We start from the raw sequence: 20,554 nt of genomic DNA on the forward strand, positions 1-20,554 counted from the left end.
CTGACATTTTAACAGCAATAGTGGCCAGGACTGACAACTATATACCGAGTTGTAATGGAAATTAAATCAGGACTTTGCTATTGAATATACATCACCTGACATTTGAAAATGTGTACTAATATTCGAGAGGGCGTACCCACATTTCGCAAACGCAACGTTAAGGGGACTATTGGAGGAAAGCAGCACACAGAACCCACTGAGTAAAGGGATTTTATTTTTTTTGTATAAAGTTCAAAGTAGGGTTGATGAAACATTTAGAAATGTTGGTAGATCAAGGAGAGTGGAAGTCATTATCGTAATGACAACTATAAGGCTGGGTAATTGCTAAATGAAATTGTAATTGTAACTATGTGACCTGTCAGGTCGGAGTGTAAGGAAATGAGCAAGAAATATAATAAATTAAAGGAGGGCTCGGAAATTATGCAGTTCGTTAGTTTGACATGGAAATAATTCGTAATTTAACAAGTGGTGCGAAGGCGCGGATCTACGGGGTGGCAAGGGGTGGCAGCTGCAACCTCTGGGACACAGTCTTGCCACCCCTGTTGCCACCCCATTCATAAATCAGATAATATGTTTTTAAAGTATATTTTATGTACATGCATGGTGAAGGTCAATGAAACCCGCACCAAACTCATCTCAAACAGTAGAGAACAAAATACATTCGATGAAATCCGAGTTTTGAATAATAATACGTTTAGAATAATGTCCATTGCCCCCTCCTTGAACCTCATGCCACCCCTTTGCCACCCCAGAAAAAAATCTCTAGATCCGCCACTGGTGGTGCGTGTCGGCCCAGTGATGGTCTGGCGGCCTGTCCAGGGTGTCTCCCCGCCTGCCGCCCAATGACTGCTGGGGTTGGCTCCAGCATCCCCGACCATGGGAGCAGGATAAGCGGTTTGGATAATGGCTGGATTAATGGGTTCTTTGACGTTATCAATCGAAGGGACCATTTCGCGCTGGTCCCACTTCGAAGCAGAAGGGGGCGGTAATGCACCGGACGTCAACCACCAACAGCCTTCACAAAGAAGAAGTCGGACGTTAAACTAGATTGCTAACGTTAGCCGTTCACTAGCTCCGAATCTATAACTTCAAAATTTTACTTCGAACAAAGTAAACCCTAAACATAACCCAGAATGAATACGATAGACCATGTACGGGATATGGCCGCGGCTGGGCTTCATTCCAATGTTCGGATTATGAGCAGTTTGTTGCTGACAATGAGCAACAACAATCCGTAAGTAGCATTGCCTTGGTGGTCGCCGTCTAATTAATTGCTTGGACAAGTGGTTTATATTTAGATTGGATGTGGTTATTTGCTAGTATACTTAGGACAGAATTTGTATTAATGTACGCAAATAAGTTTTCGTTTGAACCATCCTGTATTACTAAATTAGTGTAAACACACCTTGCAGAATCCCAGAGCAGCGTAATATTATAGTGCGTGTAACGCAACAACCCCAGCAGTTGGCTGATATTAATTTCAATAGCCAGTCGCAATTCGCTACCATAATGATTTCGATCAGCTGTCAGCCAGTTTAACGTAGGTTTCATCAATCAGTTGGTCAAACTAGCTAGTGTAGTGGTATTGTAAGATTCGACTGTTGTGCTGTGCTGTTTTCACAAACGGTGATGTTTCAAGTTGAAGTTGACCAAGTGAAAGCAATACCACACAACCAGTTGAAGTGCATGATCACAGTGTTTTAAAGGACCCCCCCCCCCCTCATTAGCTATGTGGCTGCAAACCAGCCTCAACAGTAGCTAAACGGCAATTAACTTGTACACATGTAGTGGAGCCTTATGTTTTTTTCCCCCTCCCAAAATGTGTGCATTCATGTCAGGGAGGTCCAGATAGCTCTTTTAAACGACAGTTTTGACAGATGACTGGTTGAATCGAAACATTGCATCGGAAAGGAGTGCACTTTAATTTCTACTTAAGTCTTTGAATAGCATTTCCTAGATGAAGATAGTCAAATTTAAAGGAAAGAAGGAAACGACACTTAATTGATCCCCGTGGTGAAATTGTCTTGCACACTGCAGGACAATACACAGTCTCAGAACAAGAGCATGAGCATGTATTAAAATATGACAATAACTTCTGGTCAGTAACTTTGTTGTGTGGTGTACACATATGGGTACATTATAGGTAATGGATAGAAAGTAAAATTGTGCAAAAGAGCCATCAAGTTTAAATGTATAGGTATTACAGGCAAACATGACTAATATGTTACATGTACATGAGTAAAAATAAGTGGTTAAAGGGAAGCTTGCATTGAATTAAAAATGACAAATGCTTCTAGATCTGCAGCTGGAACAACTATAGAAACATTTATTACTCAGAAATTGTGTCGACATATGAAGTTATGTGATCTTTTTTCTATTCTGATTTTACCATTTTCTTCTGTATTTCTTTCAATACAGAGAGCTGTTTTCACCATCCCAGAAGTACCAGTTGTTGGTTTACCATGCCGATGCTATTTTCCATGATAAGGAATATCGCAATGCTGCCTGTAAATACAGTATGGCACTACAGCAGAAGAAGGTCATCAGCAAAACATCTAAAGTTCGTACTTCTACTGGTGGAGGAGCATCTAACATACAGGGACAGGTAAGTTTTAATTGGTTTGATTATAAGTGTAATTCTATCAATAGTAATTTGTAATTGGCATTTGTTTTTTTTTTTTGCTTTTTTAACTTATTATCTGACTGCCTGATCTGGATTGAGGAATTGTTATTCCGTTCCAAATATTACTTGCCGCAAGATCACAAATGCAAAAGCTCACAATGCTATATGTTTCCAGAATCAGGTTTATTGGTCATGAAAGTTCGCACATGGCTCTCAGTGTACTTAACATAGAATAACAACACAACAATCTTGAGATATATACACAAGGGTTGACTATAAACTGGCAAAATAAGGGGCATTAAAGTGCAGTGGTGCAGGGAATATATCAAAGATCCTGAAATAAATGTTAACAGGTTACATAAAATGCCTGCGGTAGATGGACATGACAGAGCATACCAGTATACATACAATACACAGTATATACAAAATGGTTGGATTTATTTGACAGTATTAAGCGTTCATTTGAACAACAGCCCGTGGAAAACTTTTTTTTGTACTGTATATATAGGGTTTTTTCCCCTTAAAAATATAAACACAAAAATTAAAACATACAACCCCCCCAGAACAAAAAACAAGCTAGTGCTAAGTACATACGTATATGCACACACACACACACACACACACACACACACACACACACACACACACACACACACACACACAATACATATATACATATGTACAGTATATGTAAACATGAAATGTAATAGATACTGGGAGTATGCTGGGCCACATTAAAGGTCATTTACACGTGTATTTTCCAAACACCACATCTCAGTTGCTTTCAAACCCCAAAACATGCTGTGCCAGAAGTTGGTCCACCCCAAGGATCGGGTCCCCCGGCACAAACAGAGCAACATAATTTATGCTGTTAGATGGCAGGATGATTGCCGTGACTTGTACCTTGGGGAAACTAAACAGACACTGGCCAAGAGGATGGCACAACACAGAAGAGCTAATACGTCTTCGCAGTCTACACCCATCTACAGGCCAGTGGCCACTCTTTCAAGGATGAGGATGTGCACATCCTTGATAGGGAGGATCGCTGGTTTGAACGGGGAGTCAAAGAGGCCATTTATGTGAAACGGGAATGACCATCCCTGAACCGGGGGGTGGGGGGGCTAAGAGTACATCTGTCGCCATCTTACAATGCTGTGATTGCAAACATTCCCAAATCCTCTGTGGATTGTAGACATGGCCATTGAAACTCTAGTTAATGGTCATACCCATATTTGCATATGAAACTGGTCGTTGGTTTCGGTCGTTATGCAACTGTATTGTTTATAAGGGTGGGAATACTTGCAGTCAGTTTAGACTGAAGGGATCACATAGTTGAGTGATGAAACGTACCTGTCAATAAACGTTGTATCCAGATGAACTGATTCAACCTTCTTTGATGAAGAGGAGTATGGTATGGTTGCTTGGAGGAATCTTGGAGGCCAAAGTTGGACCAATTTCTGAGGAAAAAGCTATTAAAATAGTTGGCAATTGTGGATCAGTGATAAGACCCCTATCAACCTTAAATTCATTAGGTAACTGCTTGTATTTTTTTTGAGGATACAATTAATTGTTTTCCAAAGAAAGGTCATGTGATTTTTATGTTTAGATAGTTCTACATTGTAGTAGTGTTTTTAGCTCCTTCTGATAATATGGTTTAAATTATTTCTATAATTTTTTTAAATTGGGCAATTAAATGGAGTGGGACTGTAAAGATAGTTTTTGTACAGTCTATGTTTAGTATTCAAGGATTTCGTGATGGTTGAAGTTATCCATGGTTTGGTCAGTTTATGATGAGGTTTGGGAGACACCAGTACAAGGGGAAAGCACAGATCATATGCCAGGGAGATACATTCTGAAAACAAAGTAAAAGCCTGTTGTGGATCTATAGACTGAAGGATATCTGACCATGGATACTCGCTGACCGTTAATCCGAACTTCTTTATGTTCGCTTCATTGAAGGTTCTCTTCTATTTGGGATATAGTGTAAATGTAGGCTTATCATGTTCCTTGAATATTATTAAAAATATCGGGCAATGGTCAACAATATCCATACACAGAAATCCTGATTTCATGTTCTTACACAACACATTTGTAAATAAATATATTGTTTATCAGCGTGGCAGAGGTCTTTATCACTCTGGTTGGTACTGTAATCATAGGATGAAAATATGAGAGAACATTGTGTCAATAAAGTCCTTAATTAAATTATAGTTTACAATATTCATTCATTCATTATTATTTATTCCACTCATGGTAATGCACAGCTCCAGACAGAAACAAGCAATTCATAATCAAACACATCAATTTACACATTCCATGATTGAAAAGGAGCAGGGAGAAGAAAATCTCATTTTACCTGCCCCTTACTCAAGCCTAAATAAACAACAGAATAGATGGTCTGTCAGTCAGTTACTCAATGACTAATACTTACAGCAACATGAGAAATGAAAAAGAATCAAAAAGCCATACACAATAATTCACCATCAACTGAAAACCCATTACCGGACAACTCCATATTGTCTAATTATTCTTTCCTTATACATTTTTCTTGAACTGAAAGATATTTATACAATCCTTTAGATTGTTCTTTAAAGAATTCCACAGTTTGACACCACATACTGAAATACACATCTGCTTTAAAGTAGTACGTGCATACTAATGTTTAAATTTAAATTTCCTACTATGGTCCTCATCCTCTGAACTAAAAACAAATAATTTTTGTAAATCTTCTGGTAATACTCTGCTTTTTGCCCTGTAGATAACTAACAATGTCTGTAATTCAACTAAATCTTTAAGTTTCATTAATCCTGACTTAATAAACAGTTCGTTTGTGTGTTCTCTTGGATCCACTTTATGAATAATTCTTACTGCCATCTAACACGTACTTTGCTTTGTTCAAAACAGAAATATTCTTGGACACCTTTTTTTTTAACATATGCTATATGAGATTTCCATGTCAGTTTTTCATCCATTATTACACCCAAAAAAATCTAAACTCAGATACTCTTTCAATATCAACTCCATCGAGACAGTAAAACATTTTCATCCCTTTTCTGTTTAGCAAAAACCATGAACTTAGTTTTGCTCAAATTTAATGATAACTTATTTTCACCAAACCATCTTTTTAGTTTGACCATTTCATTTACAATGCTTTCTGCTAAACTTTTTAAGTCATCTCCTGAACTAAAAAAATTAGTGTCATCTGCAAACAAAACAAACTGCAGTATCTTTGACACTTCACATATGTCATTGATATATAAAATGAAAAGTTTCGGCCCCAACACCGAGCCTTGTGGGACTCCTCATTCAGTCTTCATGTACTCAGACGTATTGCCAGTAAACTGTACAAATTGTTTGCTGTTATCTAAGTAATTGCTTAACCAATTTAAAATTACTTCTCTCATACCATATGTATGTAATTTAGAAATTAATATGTTATGATCTATTATGTCGAATGCATTTTTAAATCAATAAATACACCTATTGTGTATTTCTTACATTCTATTGCTGTTGTAATCTCTTCCATTATTTTCATTAATAAATATGTTGATCGATTTGTCCGAAAGCCAACTGACTCTCACTCAGCAATTTTTTCTTTTCAAGAGAAGCATCTAATTTTTGTACAAACAGTTTTTCAAGCACCTTGGAGAATTGTGAAAGCAAAGACACTGGTCTATAGTTAGTAAAACTGTGTTCATCTCCCTTTTTAAAAAGTGGAATAACCTTTGCTGTTTTCATTCTGGCTGGAAAAATGCCTGTGTGAAAAGAAAGATTAATAATATAACTTAGAGGTTTGATTATGCAGTCAGTAGTCTTTTTCTAAACCCGTCGATCCTATCACTGTCAGTTGATGTCTTGTTTTTGGATTTTGCTACAATGGATCCAATTTCATTTTCACTTACCTCTCCTAGAAAAATAGACTACCACTTTACTTCCCTCATTCCGGCCAACTTCTACTTGCCCATCATTATGTTTTTTTAGTGGAATTTGAGAGATTAGACCCAACATTAACAAAAAAGGAATGAAATTCCTTTACCACTTCATTCATGTTTTTTATAACCTTATTATTGTCATTGATGAAATAATTGGGCAGGTCTGTAGACACAGAGTTATTTCTGATTACATTGTTTAATATTTTCCAAGTACCTTTAATGTTGTTTTGATTTTCTTTCAACATTTTATTATAATATTCTTTCTTGGCTTGTCTCAATATCATTGTCAACTTATTTTTGTAAACCTTATATTGCTTTTCAGCTATCTTTGTTCTAAATTTTATGAAGTCTCTGTAAAGTTTATTTTTCTTTTTGCATGCATTTTGTAAACTCTTTGTTATCCAAGATTTTCTATTATAGCTACGTTTATATTTGCATGGCATTATTGGACAATTGAATCATACAGCGATAAGTAGCTCTTCAGAAATGTCTCATATGAAGCATTTACCTCTTCTACATACACCCCTTTCCACTCTTCTTTTAAGAGGTCATTCCTGAATTTGTCTATTGCTTCATCGGTTCTTACCCTTACATATTGATAGAAATGTTCTTCCTTATTTCTCTGTATTTGACAATCATATGTTAGAAATACAGGTAAATGGTTGCTTATGTCATTTATTATTAGCCCACTTTTAACATTATTCTCCATAATATTTACAAAAATATTGTCAATTAATTTTGCACAACTTGAGGTTATTCTACTGGGCTTGGTAATCAACAGGTATAGCCCTCAGCTATATAATGCATCCAAAAAATCTGATGTTTTTTAATGTTTAGATACATTTCGAAGGTCAATATTGAAATCTCCACAGATTATAAATGTTTTACTTTCATTTAGCCTGTTCATTAATTCTTCCATACTATCTTTAAACATTTCTACATTTGACCCTGGTGTTCTGTATACACAAGTGACAACAATATTTCTCATCCTCTCCATTTGAATTTCCACAGTTACGCATTCCATTAAATCGTCAGTTACAGTTGTCATGTATTCAACTGGTTTGCATTTCAAGTCACTGTCCACATACAAGGCCACACCCCCTCCCCTCTTGTTGACTCTATTGATATGATGTAACTCATAACCCTCAATACAAAAATCAATACCTTTCTCTTGATTTAACCATGTCTCAGATAAGGCTATCAACTTCAATGTACTTTTAAATGTTTTCAATTGATCTTAGTGAAGTTTGCATAAAGACTTCGTCAGTTGAAATGTATTAATGAAAATTTATTATTCAGTTCAGCATCATCATTAAATTGATCCTCAGAACATTTACAAGTGTCACTGATAAAATTAAACACATGGCTCTCCGGATCGACATCATATTCAAAGTCATACATTTTATGCTCAGAGTAGTCAGGTCTTGAAAAGATTTGACGTCCCGAGTGGCTCAGCCAATAGTTTGTTTGAAAATAAATGTGTGTCCCTGCAGGGAATCACACCCCTGGACCTGGACAATAAACTCTGTTTTGGAAACCCATCCATACCTTTTCAGTCCTTTGCTCTTTCGTGCCAATCTAGAGAATCAAGTAGTGTCTTTACGCCTGACATCAGCTCACTTGCTGGCACTCTCCGGGTCCTGGAGCCAGTTAAATAACAGTTTTTCCCTTCTCTAGAAATAATATCAAGAACATTTGCAAGTATTGCTTGTTGGTATTGAATACAGAGCTAGCTGGTCTATAGATACATGCAATTATGGTCTGGCGGGTTTCAACAATTACAGCCGCAGCAGAAAGGAAAAAATACTTTTCAATATCATATCTTTCTTTGTAGACCAGGCTAGGGTTGAGATACAAGGAGACACCCCCACCCATTTGGTCTTCTCTGCATATACGTATACGTATATATATGCTTGTAGTTGTTAAATTCATACAAATCAGCATTGTTTTTAATCAAACAAGTATCAGTTAGCCCTATTACATTAAAAGAGAAATCGAGGTTGGCCAAACAAGGCATAAAGTGTCAATAGTTTTTTGCCAGGCTGCGGAGATTAATATGAAGAAGGAAAAAGTCACTCTTCATTTTTTGGCGGTCAACAGAGGATTTAAATTCATGGTAGTAATCACATATTCCAAAAGAATCAGTCGAGCAGGGGGCCTGTGATATCCTTCAGATGGGCCAACACCAGTCTGTCGAAGGATTTCATGACCACAGACGTTATGGCAACGGGCCTATAGTCATTTAATCCTGTGATACAGGGTTTGTTGGGGACAGGGATGATAGTGGTGCCTTTGAAGCAGGAGGGGACTTCGCGCAGCTCCAGTGATCTGTTTAAGATCAGTGTGAAAATCCATATTGTATGTGTGGTAGTATGGGTGACATCACGGGGGGGGCACGGGGGGCAATTGCCCCCCCCCAACTCACAAAGAATAATTAAAAGAATATATCACATAATGTTATTTAAAAATATACAAATACTATTTGCTGTAATTACACATACGGGCCGCTGGGGGCAATGTAACGAGCCGAAGCGAACCATGTTAGCTAGCTATGGGAGGCTAATTGAAAATGCCCAAACGTGTTAACACATTATTAAGTTATTTTACAAAGAGAACAAAAATGAAGAACCGTGTCAGGACGATGATGTGTCTCTCACAGAGACAGGCAACATTTCAGAGCAATCTCTGCGAGAAGTGAGCAATGCAGAGATGGAGCCTCCACAGCTTCAGCAGCGAGAAGCAGGCAATGCCGTGGTGTTACAACCTGCAGCTCGAGATCCTATTCACGGTGTAGGAAACTGTTTGAATTTCATGGAGAACGGCTCCTACCAAACTATTCTGTTATTCCCAGCAACAGGAGGGAGAAGATTTCGAAAAGAATGGTATGTTACCTACACGTGGCTTGAGCACAGCCCCGCCGCTGATCGGGCATCCTGTTACTCATGCCGCGCATTTAGCACTGCTGGCCACAACAGAGAAGAAACGCCTCGAACGGTAGGATTTGGAAATGGAAGAAGGCGTTGGAAAAATTCAGCGACCATCAAAAATGCAATGCACACATTTCAGCAGCTACGAAGCTGACCGCTTACATAAATTCATTAAAAACTGGCAGCGTTGCTTCCCAAATCAGTACAGAACATAGCAAGCAAGTGGATGAAAACGAGACAGTACCTGAAAAAAGTGTGTCTTTGCTGTTTATTCTGCCGTCGCACCTCTGGCAGCTTTGTACTGCTAGACAGATAGTTCACACTAAAGGAAATGATGTTGAGGCGTTGCTTGTTGTTGAGGGTTGATGTTTTATCTTTTCGTCTCTTCTCCTCAGCTTTATTTCTTCTCTTCACCAGAACAAGAACTTCTTATTTCCTTTGTAATTTTTTTGTAAGACTGCAAAGGCAATCAACAGAAAATAAACAAGACAAAATATACTGTTTGTTTTGTCTTGAGCTTAACACGTCTGTATTATACTACACATTTTAAAGACCAGGGTAACCAAATTGACAGATTTTTTTCAAAATACTTTATAAATGTGGGAGATGTATTGCTGTTGGGGGAGCTGTGGGATATACATATAACCGAGAATGGGCGGGGAAATAAAGCATCTTTCTAGTTCCGGACATCATGCCTGACGCATCTCCTTTATGCTCCGTGAACCTGTTTTTGAAGCTTTGTTTTATATACTTCGCAATATTTTTAATCATACAGAATTGGCTGGGTGGTTACTGATATTTTTTCCTGGGGTATGGGTATCCCAAAACACAGATTTGAGCTCAGTTACCCCCCACTTTAACATGTATATAAAATACATACATATGAAATGACACATCTACAGTAATAATGCAATATTACTCTGTTTTCCACACAATTTTACACTATCTAAACAGATACATGGCAACATATAACCAGGTATGTATCGCCATAAACAGCCTACATTAGCCAGTCAACATGACATGCTATCGCCAAAAATATGATACAAACAAGATAAAATGCACCAACCAAAATTACCTAAAGTTAGATAAGCTTGTACTATCATAATTCACAATCTTGAACATGTCAGTACTTACAAAGATTTAACTGAGGCTCGTAGTGGAGTCAACTCTAAACTGTAACCATGCTGTTCAGAATCCAGCCCGGTATCATGAGATTTTGTGTCATAGTCACGAAATTTAATCTATGAAATTGTGCTGGGGGACACAATGTCAATGAAATTTTCTTGTCCGGCACCATGAAGTTGTATTCTGTGGGCCAAGTTTTTCTTGCATGAGTCACGTTATCAAGATGCTGGCTCTGGCTGGTCTGGCCTCCAGGGAGAATGCCGGTTACTTACATATATTTGAAAACAAAAAAACTAACCTAACCCTAACCACCGTAGTTTTTGTGTAATGTGGAGTGTGGAAGGGAGGTGAAGAAGAGAGTGCAGTTGACCCCAAGTATTTAAACTCATCCACTTTTGTCAACTCTACTCCTTGTGTCCTCACTTTTCCGCTGTCCCCCTTCTCGTTTATGCATATGTATTCCATCTTGCTCCTACTGACTTTTACTCCTCTTCTGTCCAGTGCAAACCTCCACCTCTCCAGGCTCTCCTCAATCTGCTCCCTACTCTCACTACAGATCACAATGTCATCTGTGAACATCATAGTCCACGGAGACTCCTGCTTGAGCTCATTCATCAACCTTTCCATCACTGTTGCAAACAACAAAGGGCTCAGAGCCAATTTAGAAGCCCCTAAATCTGCATGGTGGCCCAGTTAGTTGTTAGTGCTTTTGCCTCACAGTAAGAAGGTCCTGGGCTCGTTCAAACCCCAGGCTGTTCCAGGTCCTTTCTGTGTGGAGTTTGCATTGCATGTTCTCCCTGTGTCTGCGTGGGTTTCCTCCGGGTGCTCCGGTTTCCTCCCACCATCAAAAAGACATGTATGTTAGGGTTAATACTCCTGTCTGTGCCCCTGACCAAGGCAATGGAAAGAAGAACTGGAGTTGGTTCCTTGGCGCTGCAGCTGCCCACTGCTCCTATACAACAGGATGGGTTAAATGCAGAGAACAAATTCGTTATAACAATACAATTTGTTGTAAGAATACAATGACAAAATTATGTGGCTTTCTTTCATTACTTCTTCTTTCTCTTGGCTTTATGCCATATCTTGTAATCCTGTCTACTGTCTTCATCTCTCTGACTATTCCAATTGTTCTTTGTCAACCTCTCCCTCCGTATACTATGCTGTACTTCCTCGTTCCACCACCAAATCACCTTGTCTTCCTTCCTCTGTCCAGTTTACACACCAAGTACCTTCCTAGCTATCTCCCTCACTATTTCTGCAGTGGTTGCCCAGCCATCCGGCAACTCTTCATTGCCACCAATTGCCTGTCTTATCTCCTCCCTGAACTCCACACAACAGTCTTCCATCTTCAACTTCCACCATTTTATCATTGTCTCTGCCTTCACTCTCTTCCTCTTCTTGCTCTCCAAAGTCATCCTACAGACCACCATCTGATGTTGCCTAGCTACGTTCTCCACTGTCACCACCTTGCAGTCTCCAATCCCTTTCAGATCGCACCTCCTGCCTAAGCTATAGTCCACCTGTCTGCACCTTCCTCCACTGTTATACATCACCCTGTGTTCCTCCCTCTTCTTGAAATGTGTAACAAGAGTTTTATTATAATTGTGTATATATCTGATGATTGTTGTGTTGTTATTCTATGTTAAGTACACTGTGACAGCCACGAAACCAGAGTCAAATTCCATGTATGTGCAAACTTACATGGCCAATAAATCCGACTCTAATTCTGATTCTGTCACGAACATTATTTTCTAATCCAGGAAATGGCAAAACATATTTGTAGAAAGTGGGCAAGAAGATGTGGCTTTTTTGCACCTTTCAGTTTAATTTCACTGATTGTCTTTCACAGAGCTTGCCATCAGAGATTGAGGTGAAATACAAGATAGCAGAGTGCTACACAATCTTGAAATTAGATAAAGATGCTATTGCAGTGCTTGATGGGATTCCATCCAGACAGAGAACTCCAAAGGTAGGCTGCTGTTCCCTCCAAACCTTTATGTGCATATAGTATACTTTTATCAGTAGCGGACCGTGCATTTCAGACCTAGGCCTTCGGTGAGACGTCACCTCCTCATGATTACCCAAAGGCAGCCATCATATCGCCATGCTACAATGTTTTAGTCGCAGAAGTGGTTATCATCACAATCATCACCATCATGAAGTTATTTGACACTTCATGTTCACAGCAGCGACATCGTTTCACGACTGGTGTAATGTACAGCTTTACTGGAAGTAATCCCGCTGGGCATATTATGCTGTCAAGAAACTCAACAAACACATCCCAGCTGGGCCGCTGAGCATAAAAACAATCAAACATTAAGCAAATCAACTAACTGTGCAAAAAAATATATTTGACTCACCAGTGTTGTCTATTTGAAGATAAAATCCATTCTCCTTTCTTTCTGGATGAAACGGTCGATCACATGGTCATAGAGCACTCCTTTGGCTTTAAATCCATCAGAATGTCCTTTGGCAATGGAGGCCAATGCTGTGAGTCATGTCTGTCCCGTTGTATTCCCGGAATATGTTTTTGTTCTTTTAAGTTCTGAAAATGTCCTTTCAGCAGATGCCGTGGAAACCGGGACTGTCGCAGCTAAACAAGTGAAATGTCACACACACCTCTTGAAAATGGTGTGACTAATAAATCTGCCACCACATCATTCACGAGTTCTCCTTGAAACATTATTCTCATTCACGGCTAGCTAGCTTAGCTAACTAAATCAAAAACACAAACGCCAGCTAACATTAGACACCAACTACCGTGATGCACTGCGGAATGCAACCACAATGGTTTCAATGACAGACCTAGGCGCTGCTGCTGATTTGCTGAACAATCGGTCACGTAGGCTGTATGCAGCGAAGGCCCTATGACGCTGGGCAAGTATAAAAGAATACGCTTATCCGCTACACATCAAAATCAGATTGGTTGAGTAATCTATCAATCCAGTATTAACACCTAACATATTTAGATAGCGTAGACCTTCACTCGAGATGCCGAAGGCGCTGGCAGGAGGAGTCTTCTCCCACGGTTACAACAGAGGGAAAAAGCTGATTGGATGATTTTTTTTTTTTGGCCGAGAGACTGCAAGCAGAGCCTCCCGAATTCGTATGTGTAGTCAAATTCGAAATGTAATGCGATATTAACAAGTTGATTAGAAGATTGTATTATATTTATGAAAGTGTTTTCCTTTTTCTGTGGAGTCTTAGGCCTTCGCTGAAGGCCTAGAAGGCCCTGGCGGTTTGCCACAGACTTTTATAATAAAGTGGGTTACTGTATCTCACAGATCAGTAAGCCTCCAGTGCTAATTGTCAAGTGTTCTGGTAAATTAGCTTTGATAGATAAATGAAATGAACAGATTTGTTTTCTTCTTACCGTAGATCAACATGATGCTAGCCAACCTATACAGGAAAGCTGGCCAGGAACGCTCTGCTGTGACAAGCTACAAAGAGGTCCTGAGACAGTGTCCTTTAGCCCTGGATGCCATCATTGGTGTGGTTACAGAGACATTTTTATCTTACTTTGTTAGTCAATAGTTGAAGCACCCACCCTGCTAGGGTTCTCGGCCTCTTAAGTTTATCTTCCATCTGTTGAGACTCTTAACAATCATGTGCACAGTTGCATACATGCATGTAGATGCACATACGTGTAAAAGCACTCATCCTGTTTGTATTGCTTTTGCTTTGTCTGGACTTTTTTTTTTATACAACAATTTCACCCCATGTTTTCTGTTAATCAGTCTTAGCACACCGTTTTGCTGAGTGCACTGCATAAATAGACGTAACTTGATGTTTCCTCTGTAGGCCTTCTCTCCTTGTCGGTAAAGGGAGCTGAGGTGGCGTCCATGACTATGGATGTGATCCAAAGTATCCCCAACCTTGATTGGCTCTCTGTTTGGATCAAGGCTTATGCCTTCATACATGCAGGGGACAACCATAGAGCTATTAACACCATTTGGTGAGCAGACCAGTCATCCTCCATATTGAATAAATTATTATAAAATGTGATTTTATTTAATAATCATCCTTTTTTATTGGGATGTGCATGTGTGTTTTTGTCCCCTGTGTGTGTCTGTCCTTGTCCTGTGCTATTTTGCAGCTCCCTGGAGAAAAAGTCTCTCTTGCGGGACAATGTGGACCTACTGGTGAGTCTGGCAGATGTCTACTTCAGGGCAGGTGACACCAAGAACTCCATCCTGAAGTTTGAGCAAGCCCAGATGCTGGACCCATACCTCATTAAAGGTGTGCATACTTCTTTGGTCAGTTGTTACAATGCTAAAAGATTTTGAAAAAGAAAAATCATTTAAAAGGAACAGCCACAAAGTAACAGTGCAGCACTGACCTTCTGCCTGACCTTAAAGCAACATTGTCATGCTCAAGTGTTGGTTTGAAATGTTTAAAGTCTATTCCTGTTTTCTATTCACCACTAATGTTATTGATCAGTAGATTTCATTTACACGTTCATCTATCTTGTACTTCATACTGGACACGCGACTCCTGCTAGCCAGCTACATTGCAATGCAAGCCACCGGGGACAGTTGAAGGATTACCATTCATTTCAAAAAAAGCATTCCGTCCGGGTAGCATGGCAGTCTATTCCGTTGCCTACCAACATGGGGATCGCTGGTTCGAATCCCCGTGTCACCTCCGGCTTGGTCAGGCATCCCTGCAGACACAATTGGCTGTGTCTGCGGGTGGGAAGCCGGATGTGGGTACGTGTTCTGGTCGCTGCACTAGCGCCTCCTCTGGTCAGTCGGGGCGCTTTTTCAGTGGGGAGGGGGAACTGGGGGGGAATAGCGTGATTCTCCCACATGCTATGTCCCTCTCATGAAACTGCTCACTGTCAGGTGAAAAGAAGCAGCTGGTGACTGTACGTGTATCAGAGGAGACGTGATAGTCTGCAGTCCTCCCTGGATCGGAAGAGGGGGTGGAGCAGCGACCGGGACGGCTCGGAAGAGTGGGGTAATTGGCCAAGTACAATTGGGGAGAAAGAGGAAAAAGACAAAAAAAAAAAAAAAGCATTCCACGGTTCACCCAAAGCCAACATAATGCTATGGACAGTAATGGTAAATTAGTGTGGTTATTCAACAATGTTAGTCACTTTATTACTAAATCCGTAAGTGTTTGCTGGACTTACATTCTTCACTGTATATGACATTCTTCACTGTATATGTCGCAGTGACAATCAATATAGAACTGCTGTTTTCATGTTTAAACTACCTGCAACACAGCCTACCTGCGATATTATTTTTTCCAAACGCAGGCAATCGTGCACAGGCCACCAGCAATTGGCGGTTCATCTCTTCCACGCACAGCAGAGGACAAAGGTCCAACAAACACTAAGACATGAAATGACTTAAACTTTTTGAAATAACCATTAAAATTTGCCATTGTAGACTGCCATTGCATTATGCTGACTTTGGGTGAAATATTGAATGCTCTTTTGAACTGAATACGAATTCATACATTGCATTGCACTGTAGCTGGCCAGCAGGAGCTGCGAGTCCAGTATGAAAAACAGGAGGGATGAACATGGAAATTATATTTACCAGTTGACAACGTTAGTAGTAACTAGAAAATATGAAAAACTTCAATAATCCCTTTAAGTAATAAATGATATAATTTGCTAGTGATACCATGAAAGGTAAACGTTTAGTTGTGTTGTTTGTTGTCAGGCATGGATGTGTATGGGTACCTGATGGCACGTGAGGGCCACTTGGAGGATGTTGAAGTCCTTGGAGGAAGACTGTTTAACATCTCAGACCAGCATGCTGAACCCTGGGTCATCTCTGGGTGAGCCATAGAATAGTCACATAGAAATGGAGGTGGAATACTGGCGTAACTGTAAATTAACTGTAACAGAGTATTTTGGGATGCATGGATTTATTATATTCTAAATGGGCTTCGCATTTATTAATTTTAGTGCATTTTGTTTTCGTTTTTCAGAAGCTATTTTCCTCTTAAATTCATTTGATCCTACAGCAATATACATCATATACACTATATGGACAAAAGTATTGGGACACACTTCTTAATCATTGAATTCAGGTGTTTCATTCTGACCCATTAACACGGGTGTATAAAATCAAGCAGCTAGCCATGCAGTCTGCATTTACAAATATTTGCGAAAGAATGGGTCGTTCCGAAGAGCTCAGTGAATTCAGGCGTGGTACTGGCATAGGATGCCACCTTTGCAATAAGTCAGTTCGTGAAATTTCTTCCCTACTAGATATTTCATGGTCAACTGTAAGTGGTATTATTGAAAAGTGGAAGCATTTAGGAACAACTGCAACTCAGCCACGAAGTAGCAGACCACGTAAAGTCACGCAGCGGGGTCACCGAGTGCTGAGGCGCATAGTGTGTAAAAGTCGCCAACGCTCTAATGACTCAATAACTGCAGAGTTTCAAACTTCCTCTGGCATTAACATCAGCACAAAAACTGTGCTCCGGGAGCTTCTTAGAATGGGTTTTCTCTCTTTTTTTATTTTTGAATAAATTTATTTCTAGTTTTTCCCCTTATCCCACCTGATTAACCCAGTGGCATATGGCCGGAACTCTTGTCAAGTAACTCCCCTGGCTCATGTTTCCACAGGAAGCAGATGGTCGTAACACCAGCTTCCTTCAAGCTCGTGTCGGCTGCTCTCGCTATTTTACACGCTGAAGCCTCGCATGGCTTGCATTACCTTCAGGCCGCGAAGGAGATGTAGGGAGAATGCTTTTGGTTGCTTGGCTGCAGGCGCCCGGATGGGCCAGAGGGGTTGCTGGAGAATGATGAGTCCCCGAACACTACACCGATCTACACCCACTATCCCTCGGGTAAGGGTGGGCTAATGAATGCCTTACCCCGTGGACGGTAATGGGTTTTCATGACCGAGCAGCTGCATGCAAGCCTTACATCACCAAGCACAATGCCAAGCGTCGGATGGATTGGTATAAAGCACGTTGCCATTGGACTCTGGAGCAGTGGAAACGTGTTCTGTGGAGTGATGAATCACGTTTCTCTGTCTGGCAGTCTGATGGATGAGTCTAGGTTTGGCTGATGCCAGGAGAACGCTACCTGCCTGACTGTACTGTGCCAACTGTAAAGTTTGGGGGAGGGGGGATAATGGTATGGGGTTGTTTTTCAGGGGTTGGGCTAGGCCCCTTAGTTCCAGTGAAGGGAAATCTTAATGCTTCAGCATACCATGACATTTTGGATAATTCTATGCTTCCAACGTTGTGGGAACAGTTTGGGGAGGGCCCTTTTCTGTTCCAGCATGACTGTGCCCCAGTGCACAAAGCAAGGTCCATTAAGACATGGTTGGTTGAGTTTGGTGTGGAAGAACTTGACTGGCCCACACAGAGCCCTGACCTCAACCCCATCAAACACCTTTGGGATGAACTAGAAACGGAGATTGCGAGCCAGGTCTTCTCGTCCAACATCAGTGCCTGACCTCATAAATGCTCTTCTGGATGAATGGGCAAAAATTCCCACAGACACTCCAAAATCTTGTTGAAAGCCTTCCCAGATGGGTGGAAGCTGTTATAGCTGCAAAAGGAGAGACCAACTCCATATTAATGACTATGAATTTAGAATGAGATGTCATAAAAGCTCCTGTAGGTGTAATGGCCAGGTGTCCCAATACTTTTGTTCATATAGTGTACCTTAGTTATGGTGGTTGACATAATTTAATCAGGAGTATGGTATGATAGAAGTGTCCTGTTCAGTTTGTGGTTATCTTAACGTGTTTGTTTTTTGTTCAGCTGTCATAGCTTTTACAGCAAGCGTTATTCGCGAGCTCTCTACCTTGGGGCCAAAGCCATTCAGCTGAACAGCAATAGTGTGCAGGCCCTTCTCCTGAAGGGGGCAGCACTGAGGAACATGGGTCGTGTCCAGGAGGCCATCATCCATTTCAGAGAGGCCATGCGTCTGGCACCCTGTCGGTTGGACTGCTATGAGGGCAAGTTTTTTCTTTTTAATGATGTTTCTCCAAGTCGTTTTAGAATATCCATATTTTTTTTGACAGTGACTGATACTGAAGGTGTTTGCTTTTTAGAGGTTACTGTTGTCTACTCCTCTCTCAGGTCTGATTGACTGTTACCTGGCATCCAATGGGATTCGTGAGGCCATGGGAATGGCAAATAACATCTATAAGACTCTTGGGGCCAACGCACAGACTCTGACCATCCTTGCCACAGTGTGCCTGGAAGACCCTGTAACTCAGGAGAAGGCCAAAACCCTGCTAGATAAAGCACTTGCCCAGAGGCCTGACTATACTAAGGCTGTCGTCAAGAAGGCAGAACTTCTAAGTATGTTTGATGATTAGAATTTACTACCAGTCATCAGACAAACTGCAAATGAATCTGTGGCTATGTTTGTCTAACAGCAACTATTGAAGGAAACTAAAATATACTTTGGACCTTGTTTTGTTTTCAAAGTCAATTTGACTGGTGAAAATTTGGCATACATTAGCTACATTGGCAGCGACACAAAAAGTTTTCTTTCATTCCCTGAGTTTGCGGTGCAGAAATTTACTTTTTAGTCAATTACGAAAAGATAATCGTGAAAAAAAAATTACTTAGTTTTATTTATTTATTTTTTGAAGGCCGAGAACAGAAATATGAAGAAGGAATTGCTCTCCTCCGGAATGCCCTGGCCAATCAGAGTGACTGCGTCCTGCACAGAATGCTGGGAGATTTCCTGGTGGCAGTCAATGATTACCAAGAAGCCATGGACCAATACAGCATAGCACTTAGGTTAGTTACAACAGATTCCCATGTTGTTTCATTTCCAAACTTTTCTGCTCAAGTTTACTCCTGTACAGGGGATGCCTGCGTGTACTGATCACATCATCAGAACTAGTCATGTATTTCATTCTGCACTTTGTAAGAGGAAATTATATTTTTGCTAATTCATATGTGGATAAGGTTACCCCAAGCAGGAAACTACCAATCAAAGCACAAACTTCGAGAAGCGTTTGTTTTGTGTCAGTATGCACACTTGTGTTCCACACCATATTCTCAGATCAGTTTGTGTGTTTCTCTGTTTTGCACAAGTCTGGACCCCAATGATCAAAAGTCCCTGGAGGGAATGCAGAAGATGGAGAAGGAGGAGAGTCCCACCGATGCCACAGTGGAGCTGGATGGGGACGATATGGAAGGCAGTGGGGAGGATGGAGACCTGGAGGGCAGCGACAGTGAAGCAGCCCAGTGGGCAGACCAGGAGCAGTGGTTTGGTATGCAGTGACCCAGGCCCATTCAGGGGGAATTTAAGGGCAAGGGAGAAAGGTATAACTATTCATCACGATCTACAAGTACTCACTGAGAATCCTCCCTCCGTCAAAGATGTCCCACCAATGTTTCTAATGTGTTATATCAATAACCAAGGCATTGCAGACATCAGCAGTATGTCATATCTATGCTTGCACCCATTTATAAGACAACGGACTGGTCTGCAGTAGGCTGCAGCTTAAAATGTGTGTAGAAAGCAGTGGAGGGAGTGGGTGCAAGGACTAACTGGTTTATGGTTTTGTTTGTGTGCCCAAGTTTGCTGCAGAGGTTAAAGAAGCCATGTGAAAAAAGTGGAATAAACCTTTGAATTTGCCTATGACAAGTTGATGGGAGATGTGTGAATGAAATAACTATACTATATTTTTTTTGCTCTGCTGTTGTTCAAAGTGCTTCTTCTTAGTTTTACATCATCAGAATTTGTTTTGTACCATATGTATATGCATCTGATGGACATTTTTGTGTAAGATGTCCTGTTGAGTCTGTTGTCGAAAAAAAATGACAATTGTAAGATGTTATCTAATCCTTTCGTCAATGTTTGTAGCATTTTGTATATTTTTAAAAACTGCATAATACAAAAATATTTTCATTTGGAATTGGTTTGTGCACTGACACTTGAAAAGAATGCCAATGATTGACAACACATTGAGTGGACTAGTTATTTTTGAATTAATCTTAACTCT

At 40.3% G+C, this 20,554-nt stretch overlaps 1 protein-coding gene across 1 annotated transcript; it reads left to right on the forward strand.

Moving 5' to 3' along the window:
* Positions 1-1,039: 1,039 nt before the first annotated feature.
* Positions 1,040-20,508, forward strand: anapc7 (anaphase promoting complex subunit 7). The gene is made up of 11 exons (XM_056286147.1): positions 1,040-1,234; positions 2,419-2,605; positions 12,457-12,576; positions 13,986-14,097; positions 14,409-14,562; positions 14,704-14,846; positions 16,280-16,397; positions 18,348-18,544; positions 18,669-18,893; positions 19,190-19,340; positions 19,641-20,508. Exons 1-11 carry the CDS (start codon positions 1,134-1,136, stop codon positions 19,828-19,830), a joined length of 1,698 nt encoding a protein of 565 aa, XP_056142122.1. The 5' UTR covers positions 1,040-1,133; the 3' UTR covers positions 19,831-20,508.
* Positions 20,509-20,554: the final 46 nt, after the last annotated feature.

This window comes from Lampris incognitus, chromosome 1 (genome assembly GCF_029633865.1).
Source record: "Lampris incognitus isolate fLamInc1 chromosome 1, fLamInc1.hap2, whole genome shotgun sequence".
Lineage (NCBI taxonomy): Eukaryota > Metazoa > Chordata > Actinopteri > Lampriformes > Lampridae > Lampris > Lampris incognitus.